This window comes from Lissotriton helveticus, chromosome 2_1, assembly GCF_964261635.1.
Source record: "Lissotriton helveticus chromosome 2_1, aLisHel1.1, whole genome shotgun sequence".
In the NCBI taxonomy this organism is placed as follows: Eukaryota; Metazoa; Chordata; class Amphibia; order Caudata; family Salamandridae; genus Lissotriton; species Lissotriton helveticus.
In genome coordinates, this window is record NC_136059.1 from 694274254 (window position 1) to 694287367 (window position 13114).

The window sequence follows — 13114 nt, forward strand, 5'->3', positions numbered from 1 at the left end:
AAGGTAGTACATGGCTGTCATGTTGTCCGTCCGGATCAACACGACTTTGTTGCACAGATGTACTTTGAATGCCTTCATCGCCATGAAGATTGCCATCAGTTCTAGGTAGTTGATGTGCATCTTCTTTTGCTGCGTTGTCCATAGTCCCTGCACCGTGTAGTGGAGTACATGAGCTCCCCAACCCTGGAGAGATGTGTCCGTCGTCAGGATAATTTGTGGCACAGGCTCCTGGAACGGTCGGCCCTTGCAAAGGTTGTGTGGATTCCACCAATGCAGAGAGTTGTATGCCCGACCGGTTACCAACACTAGGTTTTTTAACTGTCCGTGAGCCTGATTCCACTGACGTGCCAAGCACTCTTGAAGCGGACGCATATGTAGCCTCGCGTGCGGGACTATGAAGATGCAGGAGGCCATCATGCCTATCAACTGCATGAACACTCTTGCTGGAAGCGAGTGTTGCGGTCTGAACTTCTGGATGAGCGACTGAATGCTGTCGATCCTCACAGAATTTGGCTGAGCCGTGACTGCCAGAGTATCTATCGTCGCGCCCAGATACTGCCGCACATGGGCTGGCTGAAGGTGCGATTTGGGATAATTTAGTGAGAATCCCAGACTGTGAAGAAGGTGAATGGTGTGGGACATGTTTGCGGCGCACAGCTGGGCCGACTTTGCTTGGACAAGCCAGTCGTCCAGATAAGGGTAAACGTGAATGTTCTGCCTCCTGAGGTGCGCAGCCACTGTCGCCAGGCATTTCGTGAACACCCTGGGCGCCATGGTCATCCCGAAAGGTAGGACCTTGAACTGATAATGCCGACCCTGAATGGTGAATCTGAGGTATTTTCGGTGTGATGGATGTAGTGGAATGTGAAAATATGCATCCTTGAGATCCAAGGTTGCGAGGAAGTCTCCCTGGTTGAGCAACGGAAGAACTTGCTGCAGCGTCAGCATATGAAAGTGTTCTGAGAGAATATACTTGTTTAGGGGTCAGAGGTCCAGTATGGGTCTGAGGGACCCGTCCTTCTTTGGGATTAAGAAGTACAGGGAGTACACTCCTGTGCCTTCTTCCTCCACTGGCACGAGCTCGATTGCCCCTTTTTGCAGCATGACAAGTACCTCCTGCTGCAATAAGTGCAAATGCTCTGTGGACATAGGACGGTGTTTTGGTGGCATGTTGGGTGGAGTGGATGTTAACTCCAGACAATAACCGAACTGGATAAGTTTCCTGACCCACCTGTCTGTGGTGATGGATTTCCAGACTGGCAGGAACTGCTGGAGTCTCCCCCCGACAGGTGTGGTATGGCCGGGGGGCAGCGGCAGGGCGTCACTGTTTGTTGGTGGCAGAGGAACGGGAGTTGTTATTTCCACGGCCTCTGCCCTTGGCACTGTTGCCCCGATAGCCGCCTCTACTCTGCTTGGTGTAAGAGGACTGCGCCCCACCTTTAGTGTATTGCGTTTGCTGGGACATCTGGCCTCTGGAAATGCCTCTATTGCCTGAGCGACGAAAAGTACTGCCCCTAAACTGTTGGGACTGGAGAGCTCCCATGGACTTTGCAGTCTCGGTATCCTTCTTTATTTTTTCCAGAGTGGTATCCACCTCAGGACCAAATAACCTATCAGGGTTTACCGGCTGATTGAGGATGGTGGTTTGTATCTCTGGTTTGAAACCGGAGATTCTGAGCCATGCCTGACGTCTCAACATCACACTGGTGTTAATGGCCCTGGCCGCGGTGTCCGCCACGTCCAGTGCACATTTAATAGAAGCGTTGGAGATGAGCTCCCCTTCCTGAATGAGCATCTCCGCCGCCTTTTTATACTGATCTGGTAGATGTTGTAACAGGGTCTCTAGTGTGTCATAGTGCGCCCTGTCATATCTGGCCAAGAGTGCCTGAGTGTTTGAGATACGCCAGATATTGGCTGCCTGAGCCGCCACCCTCTTCCCTGATGCCTCCAGCACTTTAGATTCCTTGTCAGGGGGAGGAGCATCACCAGTGGTTTGCGAATTCGCCCTCTTCCGGGCATTAGAAACGACCAGAGAGTCCAATGGCAACTGGACCTTGATGTAGGTAGGGTCGCCAAGTGCCGGCTTATATTTCTTTTCAATTCTAGGGTTGATCACCCTGGCACGTGTGGGTTCTTTAAAAATGTCTGCAGCATGTTTGAGAACCCCTTTCAACATTGGGAGAGTTTTGACAGTCTTTTCTGCCAAGGAAAAGGTATCAAAAAGGAAGTCCACGTCAATAGGGTCAGCGTGCAGCTCCACGTCGTGGTTTTTAGCCACCCTCTCAATTAGAGCATTAAATGCCGCAGAATCCTCAGTAGGAGAGGGTTTGATATTGTACACCTGAGTGTCCGGGGCAGTTCGTGGATCCCCTGGGTCCCCTGCATCCACCCAAGAGTACTGGTGATCCTCAGGATCAGTGTTGGCAGGAAAGTTATACTCCTCGTCATCACCTTCCCCAGCCTCCACATCTGAATAAGTGGGTGAGGGTGTAGCAACTCTTGGAGTCCGTGGAGCAAGTGGCTCAACCAGAACCGGGGAATCCGTAGAAGGCTTTTTGCGCTTCAAAGGAATCGTGTAGGACTCCAAAGGCTGTGTCGCCGTGATCTTTCTCTTGTAGAGGGTAAGTTTACCGGTGTCGGCATCGATAAAGTGTTCCGACCTCCATCAAGGGTTGTCGATGCTTCAAGCTTCCAAGCTGCTGAGAAGGCTTCGACCCTGCAGACCCTTGCACGGGCGCTTTGGCGACCGACCTTGGTGCGAAGGCCTTCGGTGCCACCTTCGGCGGCAACGTAAACAGGAGTGGCGTCGAAGACTTTGGCGTATTGGCAGCCTGCTTCGGGGTGGAAGCATCCTTCGGATCGACCGCGGAAGCCTTGTACTTGATGCGTTGCAGTGAGTCCGACACCTGCTTCGTAAAGGAAGCGGACGGTTTCGTCGACCCGACAGACGTCCTCGGTCCACCAGCGCGTGAAGACTCGAGCGTCGATGTCTTGGTCTTCTCCGGCCGAGGTACAGGATGAGCCCTCTTAGGCGCGCCGTGTCCTCCTTCCGCGTCGACGGCCTTCGGCGCCGACGACTTCGGGTCGGCGGCCTTGACTCAACTTCTTGAACGGTCTCCGTTCCATGATGTGTCGTCGAAAGTCTTGTTGCGTCGACTGGGCCTCGAGCACCGAAGAGCCACGCGACTCCTCGGGATGTCCGACTCGGGAACTGAGCCGGAGCAGAGCTGGGCACCGAACGCAAAACAATACCGACGGTATAGGAAAAGGCCTTCAGGCCTTAAGAAAAGTCTATATCGATTCCGAACTGGAGATAACGAATATACATCCGAACCCAATGGCGGAAAAAAACAATCTGGGGATGGAGTCGATGCCCATGCGCACTGTAGTCCAGGGGAGGAGCCACCTATCTCGTGATACTTCGAAGACTCTTCCAGGACAACAATGTGCAATCATCCGGACCCAACACTAGGCGGCGATCTATGCTATAGATATGAATTCAGCAGCCCACATGCCTCGAACATATATTTCCATGCTTAATCTGCTGTAAAGCCCAGAGATCGTGCTCCAATTTTGGTGAGATTGAAAATGTCCCCAGAGGACGTATGGTTCAGTTGACTTTGTGAATTCCAATAAGTTTCTTGAATGAGAACCCAGTGGCAATTTATTTAACACTGACTTTAATACTTCTCACTGAGTTTTATGAAATGCTCAATCATTTTGACTCTACAGCAAGGAATGCAGGAACTTAACTACACACTGACTGGCTATTTAACTAATATATACCCTTAAGACCTCTCCGTATAATGGGTAAATCTTTAAACCTGTTAGATAATGCAATATACAATTAATAATGTGGTTTTATAAAGGAGGATGCAGACACATTCCCATTACAAAGATACAGAAAGCATACCAATTTTCACGCACTCATATCAATATGTTTTAGGACTGTTTGTGTAAAATTAGCGGAGATGAGCATACATACTGTAGCATCCATGATATGTTATGTGAAATGTAACCCAGTGAAGAAGGGCTGAACTGAGCACGTAATAAATCTGGAGCACATGAGAAGACATTCAAAAGAAACTAGGACATGTCAACAAATTGTATATATATATAAAACATGTAAATGAAATTAAACAAAGTTACCATGTTTGTTTTTAACAGGTGTAAATAAAAACGAGGCATGACTGAATATAAACAAAAGAGAAAATCCTTAAGGTAAAAAGAAAACATTTTGAAAGGAGAGATTGGTAGCGCACAGTACTATGAAAGTCTGTGCATAAGGGTAATGAGAACCAGCAAATAGGGGGTGCAAACAGCTATTTTGAAGCTTAATATTCTCAAATTAACATTACGGCAGACTTATGTTTGTAGGGGGAAGCCAGATCATGTTGAACTGATGATCATGATGTTGTCACTAGGGGTGGGGGGACAGACCGGGCGCCTGGGTGTGTGGATAATCACTTGTGACTTGCCAGCTGTGTTTGTGTTGGTTAAAAATGCAAATAAAAATATTTTTTTAAAAATAAAATACTCCCAGACTAACATGCAAGCAATAATTAAAACTGTATTCTTCCGATTCCAAGGGTGGTAAGTAAAAAGAAAATGTGAACCTAGTCTTAAGTGAATCAAATTAAGAGAGAAGCTAGGGCAGAACTTGGTAGAAATAACACAATACTCTACCTTCCACCTAGACAAAGGAGTTCATTTTTAGACAGCATCTGTTTTTCAGCAGTCTGGCCAACCATAAGTCCCAAAACTTCAACATTCACTTTTGGCGGCGAGACACAGTGCAAACTGGTGCAAGCATCGCCAAGCAGCTTCCAAAGGCAGGAGACATCCGGACGATGCTGTACAGCCCTAAAAAAAAATTTAAAAGGGTAAATTCAGACAAGGCAATATTATTTTACGTTGTCTTTATTTTACATTTTGTTTGGCAGCTGTTAAAGAATATTAGCTTTTCTAGTGCAAAGAAAAAATCATTTGAGCTATCTATAGTGATCTCATAAGTATGTAATAGAAAGAAAAAAGTAAAACTATCTACTTGTCAGTAAATTAAATACTTTAAAAAGTGCACTGCATGGAAAAGCGTGGTAAGAAAGAGTCTGCCAAATAAATAATGGACTATCTCTGCATAATGGATAATGCAGTGAAAGCGCTCTTAGTAGTTCCCTCAACAACCAGTCAGAGGAGAGACCTTTGGCTCCACTAATAGATCAATCAGTGCACGGTATTAACTCTGTCAAAAATTGTGGAGATTTAGCAAATAGCCCAACCCACAGTGGTAGATCTAGCCCCATATTTGGGCGAGATAAGTCTTTGGAAAACAGCTGTGGAAATGGTAGAGCCTTCCCACAAGGTGATTTCAGTGTTCCTAACAACATGGAAAAACATCGACTGTAGAATAGGTAGAATTGGAATATGTGATGCCATCCCGCTGTATTTCTCCCCGCAGGGAATCACAACGCGGTCGTTACAACGACCGCTTTGTGATTCCGCATACCATTACTCCGCAAGTCGGAACAACGACTTGCGGAGCGGGTGTGCTGGATGTTGGAATAGTATAATTTACTAATCCAACTCCAGTCAGTGCAGACAATAGGGAAGGTGTTGGATTTTAAATCCAACACCTCCCCCCCCTCCGCAAGTCGTTGTTCCGACTTGCGGAGTATTGGTATGCGGAATCACAACGCGGTCACGACCGCGTTGTGATTCCCTGCGGGGAGAAAGATTTGCGGTAAACGTTGTTTACCGCAGAATTGATGTATGGCCCTGACCTTGTACACAATTTCCCCACATTTTGGGGTGGAAATACCTCTATCCCACATGAGTATTGGTAGAATTTCCACCAAAGCCACCCCCCTCCCACACCTTCCTCAACCTCTTCAAGTGGCTCCTGCCTTGGCAGAGTCAGTCACTTTGATGAAGCAATATTCATCACTATGTTGGCCACCTCAAAGATAAAGCATTCTTGTCACCACAAATGAAACAGAGGAACTACACTGCAATATTGGTGGATAGAATAGTTGAAACCAAACATTTGAATTAGCAACTAAGTTACATAAATAATTATATTTCACTCCCCTTCTGAAAAGAAATCTTTAGGATCATTCCAAGTTTTTAAACACCTGACCATTAGTAGCCACCCTTTAATCTCCAACTAAAACACGTCAACAGTGAGGGCAGCAGAGCCAAGATCCCTTAAGACTCTATGAGTAAGTATACTAGATATGTAAATGTAATAAAATGTACAGGTCCTGGCTAACGTAAGATCTAATAATTGGTACAGTAATTCATATGCCTTAAAGTGAAAACCTCCAGAAAAGGAACATAGTTCAAACTCTATTTGGAGTTCCTTTGTATCCAAGAAGCTCACTATCTCCCCAGGCTCTGGAAACAACTGTTCTGACTGGTATACCATGAGCTCTCCCACACAGTACAGCCGAATGACACCCAAATGAATCTCATGCCTGACGCAGGCACTACACTCTTCAGTTTGACCCAATTGTATCCCTTGCGTCAGATAATATATCAGATATAAATCAATGAGTGCAACATGCACAACATTCTTTTTTTTTTTTTGAAAATCTTTTTATTACAAAGAAAAACAGCTCCATTACAGTGCACATCAGTCAGCATCGGAAAATCCTTGGCAAATACAAACAATTCAAGCAAGGAAAACCCTTTCCACAATATCTAATGCGGCCAACGCCCATGGACAACACAAGACTCTTAAGTGCTTGTTTAGCTTCCAATTCCCAACACAACTAATTTAAGGAATCAGTAACACTTTTTCTAGTGGATCCTCTAACAGCAGATTCCTCACCTTCAAAATACTCTCCATGCATCAGACTAGACCAACAGACTGCATTCAGAAAACATGCAGTGTGGCAATGCAATGAAGTGGTTGACTTCATCAGCAACTGTGACTCTGATTTGCTCACACTATAGAAAACACAAAGGTTTGCTCATGCTAACTGAAAAATGGTTCAGTCACCTTCCACACCTCCAGAGGCTTTCTGTTGTCTACTGACTGTTTCCTCATTCAACTTGATCACTACTACGAAAACTTGGGAGAGGGATTGTACTTATTCGCAAAAAAACATTTTTGGCAATCAAAATGTAAACCATCTTCAAATACAAGGTTGTAGGTATACATCTGTTTGTTTCACATTCTTTGGAACTCAGCCTAAAATTGACTTTAAAGCAATCTTTTTGTAAAATAATGCATCAACCATTTGACTACTTAAGAGACTGATTCTGATAATAAGCTCTTTGGAGTTTCAACCTTCACTATGGAAAGAGTGCCTCTACTGTGATAAGCAATTCATTTTCTTTCTGAAAGGTAATTTTATTTATTTTTATTTATAAAGTTTTATATAGCACGAACAAGAACCCGAATACATTAAGTAAGAATACAAAACATGAATAATAGCATGATTCACAGACAAATGACACAAAGGAGAGTAACACAAAAAACAGGTGTATAGCGGGCTACGAGGGAGGCACACAGTGCGGTAAAGAAGAGCAGCATCACATGATGGAACAGTGGTTGTAGGATCAATGATTTCGAGCCACTGGACCTAGCCCAGCTCAAGGTAGGAATTGGTCTATTAGGAATCTTTTGGCTTCCAGTTTGAAAGCAGTCGTTGAGGAGATTCTGCGTACTTCCGGTGTTAGAGAGTTCCATATCTTTGGGGCCGCGTCAGGGAAGGCTCGGTAACAAGTTCTCTTATTGTTGAGGATGAGTGGTTTCAGGAGGGAAGTGTTAGCGCTTCCTGAGGCTCTCCCACAACAAGATAATTCAAGCTTTTGCTCCAGGTGCACAAGTTACTACTTGTGTGACGATATATCTGTAAGAGACATTAGTTAGTGATAGATTCCTAACCTTAGATTATCCCCAGGCGTCAGACTGGATCCGGAAACTTTTGCGTAGCAATACCCCGGCGCGTCGGTAGGCATCGTCCGCGGCTCCACGTCCGTCGTCAGCGGCGTTAGCGCCGGAATGATGTCGCCAGAGTACTTAGACGCCGCCCTCGCGCGCTGACGTCAGTTCTGATATACAGTTTTTCCGCGCCAGATACGCAGAGCCATGATAGAACCAACACTGGTGCCATGAAACTAGGGCCCTGAAAGGGGATGACCTTAACCCTAGATATCGGTTTGCAGAACGGGGAGGATGGGTGGGTCAGTAAGGATGGACAGAAAGGAAAGGAGGTTTGGAAGAAAGAGCCTGGAGATCACTCACTCCTAGCAGAGGTGATGGCAACCAGGAAAGCAGTCTTCAGAGTAAGAAGATGGAGAGGACAGCTATGAAGTGGCTCATAGGGAGCGCACATCAGAAAAGTAAGTACAAGGTTCAAGTCCCACTGAGGCATCACGAATGGAACAGGAGGGAACATGTGTGTGATGCCCTTCAAAAACCTATTTACAATTGGGGACTTGAACAAAGATGGCTGATCAGGTAACCTTAAGAAGGCTGAAAGGGCAGAAAGTTAGCCCTCGATAGTGCCCAGAGCAGAGCCCTGCTGGGCAAGAGAAAGAAGGAAGAGGAGAACCTCAGAAAGGGGGGCAAAGAGTGGATCCACAGCCTTTGCTGTGCACCATGCCACAAATCTGTTCCACCTGCAGGCGTATACCGACTTTGTGGAGGGACGCTTGGCTGCCAGAATGACATTACAGACTTCAGGAGGCAAGTCAAATGACCTCAACTGTCACCGCTCAATCTCCAAGCTTGTAGGTGGAGACTGGACAGGTTCGGGTGGAGGACCGTCCCCTGCTGCTGCGACAGAAGGTCCTCCTGAAGAGGCAGACGAATAGTGGGATCAACAGACATGCCGAGTAGCACTGGATACCAATATCTAAGTGCCCAGTCCGGAGCCACAAGGATAACCTGGGCCCGGTCGCGCCTGATCTTCTTCAGCACTCTGGGCAGAAGTGGTATATGCGGAAAGGCGTACAATAGACCGCAACTCCACTCGCGACGAAAAGCGTGCCGCCTTGGAAATTCCAACGGGCAGAACTGATGACATTGCGCGTTCTCTTCTGTGGCGAATAGATCTAACCAAGGCTCTCCCCACTGCTGAAAGAGGCCTTGCGCCACGTCCGAGTTCAGACGCCATTCGTGATCCATCATGCACCGACAGCTGAGTTCGTCCGCCCTGGCGTTCAGAGAACCGGCCAGGTGAACCACCAGGGTCACGCCTTGATGTTCCAGCCACTGCCAGAGGCGCAGAGCCTCCTGGCAGAGGGTCCACGACCCCACCCCACCCTGTTTGATGAAGTACCACATGGCAGTGGTGTTGTCCGTGAACACCTGCACTACACTCTCCCGGACAGAGGGGAGGAATGCCTTCAGTGCAAGTCGGATCGCCCACAGCTCCAGAAGGTTGATGTGGAGCTGGGACTCTGCCGGAGACCAGAGGCCTCTGATCTCCGCCTCTCCCATGTGGCCCCCAGAGCCCTGGAGGGCCGCGTCCGTCACAACTACATGCTCAGTTTGGGGTAGGGAGAGGGATCTGCCGCCGACCCAATCGCGGTCCGTGAGCCACCACTGCAGCTGTCTCGCAGTGCCCTCCGAGATCAGGACGTGGTCGGACAGGTTGCCCTGATGCTGGGCCCACTGAAACTTCAGGTCCCACTGCAGAGCCCGCATCCGCCACCTGGCGTGATGCACCAGAAGGATGCAGGAGGTCATCAGCCCCAGAAGCCGCAGCGTCAAACTGACCGAGACTCAGGATGAAGGCTGAAAGATTGGAATCAGAGCCTGAATATCCCGAACCCGCTGTTCGGGAGGATAAACCCGAAACTGCGCAGAGTCTAGAACCGCTCCGATGAAGAGGAGCTTCTGAGAGGGACACAGGTGTGACTTCGGCACATTGATGGAGAAACCCAGCAGGTGCAGGAGGTCGGCCGTAGTCTGGAGGTGGCTGACGACTGTCTGGGTCGAGCCCGCCTTCAACAACCAGTCGTCGAGGTAGGGGAAGACTGAAACTCCTAACCTGCGCAGATGAGCTGCGACCACCGCCATTACTTTCGTGAACACCCGTGGGGCGCTGGTAAGGCCGAAGGGGAGCACGGTAAACTGAAAGTGCTCGTGGCCTACCGTGAACCGCAGGTAACGCCGGTGGGCCGGCAGGACGGGGATGTGAAATAGGCGTCCTGCAAGTCCAACGCTACCATCCAGTCTCCTGGGTCTAGGGCAGCTAAGACCTGAGCCAAAGTCAGCATCTTGAACTTCTCCTTCCGGAGGAACCCGTTGATGTTCCGCTGGTCCAAGATAGAGCGTAGGCCCCCTTCGCCCTTCTTAGGTACCAGAAAGTAGTGGGAGTAACAACCACACCCTACTTCTGGCCCAGGAACGCGCACCATGGACCCCTCGGCCAAGAGGGCCCTAACTTCCTCTTGCAGAAGTTGCAAGTGATCCCCCGACACGCGGTGGTATTGCGGTGGCATGGCTGGAGGGGTCATCTCGAAGGGGAGGGAGTAGCCCCTTCGGACGATTAGCAGCACCCACATGTCCGACGTGACAGTGCGCCAGTGGAAGTAGTGATGGCGAACCCTGCCCCCCACTGGCGTCACATGGGCCTGAAAGCACGGACTAGGAGGGTTTTGAGGTGGATGCTGCAGGGGGAGGTGTGGACTGGCCTCGCCGTTGTCCCCGACGGCCGCCACGGCGGTTTCCACGGCCGCCACCGCGCTGTGTATTAGTCTGCGGTGCGTGGCTGGCAGCACGTGTGGGGGCGCCCCTTCCTTGGCCACGAAAGGTGCGAAAGGCACCCATTTGCTGGCGTGGGGCAGAGAGGCCCAAGGACTTGGCTGGGGCCCTGGAATCCTTAAAACGCTCAAGCGCATGGTCTGCCTTGTCGTCAAAGAGGCGACGGCCATCAAACGGCATGTCCAGAAGGGTGGCCTGGACATCAGCCGAAAAGTTGGCGGTCCTCAACCAGGCGTGGCGTCGCACCGCCACCGTCGCTGCCATCGCTCTGCTCAGTGAGTCCGTGGTATCCAGCCCACACCGGATGGAGTAGCGTGCCGCATCTTGACCCTCCCCAAGGACTTGGGCGAGTTTAGTCCGGGCCTACATTGTGGCAGCACGTCCGCGACCGTGTCCCACAGAGTGTGGGTGTAGCGGCCCAAGAGGCAAGCGGTATTGACTGACCACAGTCCCGAACTCAGGGACGAGAACACCTTCTTACCGAATTGTTCGTACCTCTTGGATTCCCGATCGGGCGGAGCCGTTGGGAATGCGGTCTGGGAGGTAGAGGCCTGGATAACCAGGCTCTCAGGGGTAGGGTGGGTGGACAAAAAGCAAGGGTCACCCAGAGCCAGGCGGTAGCGTCTGGCCACGTCCCTATATACAGGCTGACCTGTAGCGAGCTTGGACCAAGTGCCCACAAGAACGTCACACAAGGCCTCATTAAACGGCAGCAGAGGCTCATTGGAGCATGCTTGCGGTTTAAGGACCTCAGTGAGGAGATTAGTCCTCACGGCCGCGACGCGGAGCGTCAGGCCCAAGGCCTTAGCCGCCCGCGTCAACACTACACTGTAGGCAGCCCCCTCCTCCGTAGCCACGGTGGGAGGGGAGACAAATCCAGTGTCTGGCGAAGTGTCAATTCCACTGGCCTCCCCAAGCTCATATGTCCAGTCCTGTTGAGACTGGCACTCCTGTGCCAGAGGGTCCACAGACCCCTCCCAATCCCCATCGTCACCCATCTCCTGCAAGTCAGGGTCAACAGATGGGGCCGGTTCGTGGAAATAGAAATCTCCATACGAGGTCGAGAGCGGCGCCGGAACCGAATCGAGGGTAGGATCGGGGACGGCGCCAGTAGGCGGCGCCGGGGGCGACACCCGCAGGGCCGGCGCCGGTGAGGTCATGAGGTCGACCGGCGACGACCCGGATCTGGAACCGGATCCAGTGGGGGCCTGCAGCGCCGGGACCGAAGTCGCCGGCGGCGCCGGGGCCGAAGCACCTGATGGCGTCTGAGCCAAATCGCCCGACCCGCTAGGCCCTCCAGCCGGGGCCGTTGGGCCTCTAGGCACCAAGGGACCCGGCGGAGGAGGGAAGGACCTCATCACCATGAGGTACCGCTCGACCTCCTCTTGCGTCGCACCGTGCCCAGGGACCGGAAGGTGTGGGGCAGGTGGCGACGCCCGCGACTCCGTCAGAGCCGCGTGGGTGGTGTCACCCGAACCCCCGGCCGCATCGCGCGAGCGTCGGGGTGGGCCGGAGAAACGATGACGTCTCTCCGACCTCTCATGCCTCTTACCTGAGGACCTGGATCCTGAAGACCGATGCAGACTCTCGGAGCTTCGAGGGCTCCGACCCCGCGACCGGTCCCTCGACCTCCTGTGGGACCGGGACCTGGAACGGCGCGGGCCGACTGCCGGAGCTCCAGTCGCTTGCGGGACCGCTCCCGCCTAGCCTTAGACGTCAGGGCCCGGCAGTCAGAGCAGGTGCGGTCGTCATAGTCGAGGCCTAGACATTGAAGACACCGGCGATGGGGGTCGGTAACCGACATCAGTCGGCTGCACTTGGAGCAGGGTTTGAACCCGGGCATCCCTACCGGCACCGTAGGAGTCGAAGACTCGAGTAGAAAAATTATCAAAAAGATCTAAAAGTTTAGTGAAAAAATTACTAAGGGGTAGAGCTTCTCCGGATCTGCACTAGCTGGCGCGGAAAAAAGAAGAACTGACGTCAGCGCGCGATGGCATCCTTTTGAATTGGTATAAGCCTTGTGGTGTGATAAATGCAGTCAAATTAAGTGATTCTTTAGCTAACTCAATTTGATGATATGCAGATCGGAGATCTAGAGTGGAAAAAACAGTTGCTCCACCTAACATGCGGACGACCTCATTTATATTAGGTAAAGGATGACAATCTATTAAAATGTTAGCATTAAGGGCCCTAAGATCACAACATAACCTAAAAGTTTTGTCAGCTTTCCGTGCCAAAACAATTGGTGAAACCCATTCTGACGACTCCACTTCCTCTATCACACCATTATCTAGCATCTCTTGCAAAGCCTTTTGTAAATCATCTCGTACATTTATGGGAACATTTCTCAGTTTTTGTTTAACCGGCATGGCACCTTGTTTTATTTGTATTAAA

At 50.4% G+C, this 13114-nt stretch overlaps 1 protein-coding gene across 1 annotated transcript in view; it reads right to left on the reverse strand.

The window, feature by feature from the left end:
• The window catches only part of SKIC3 (SKI3 subunit of superkiller complex), a 1397627-nt gene that overhangs the window by 713066 nt on the left and 671447 nt on the right, over positions 1-13114 (reverse strand). Inside the window, exon 19 of the mRNA XM_078675399.1 lies at positions 4687-4863. Coding sequence (XP_078531525.1) covers positions 4687-4863 — 177 coding nt within the window. The remainder of the gene's footprint in view (positions 1-4686; positions 4864-13114) is intronic.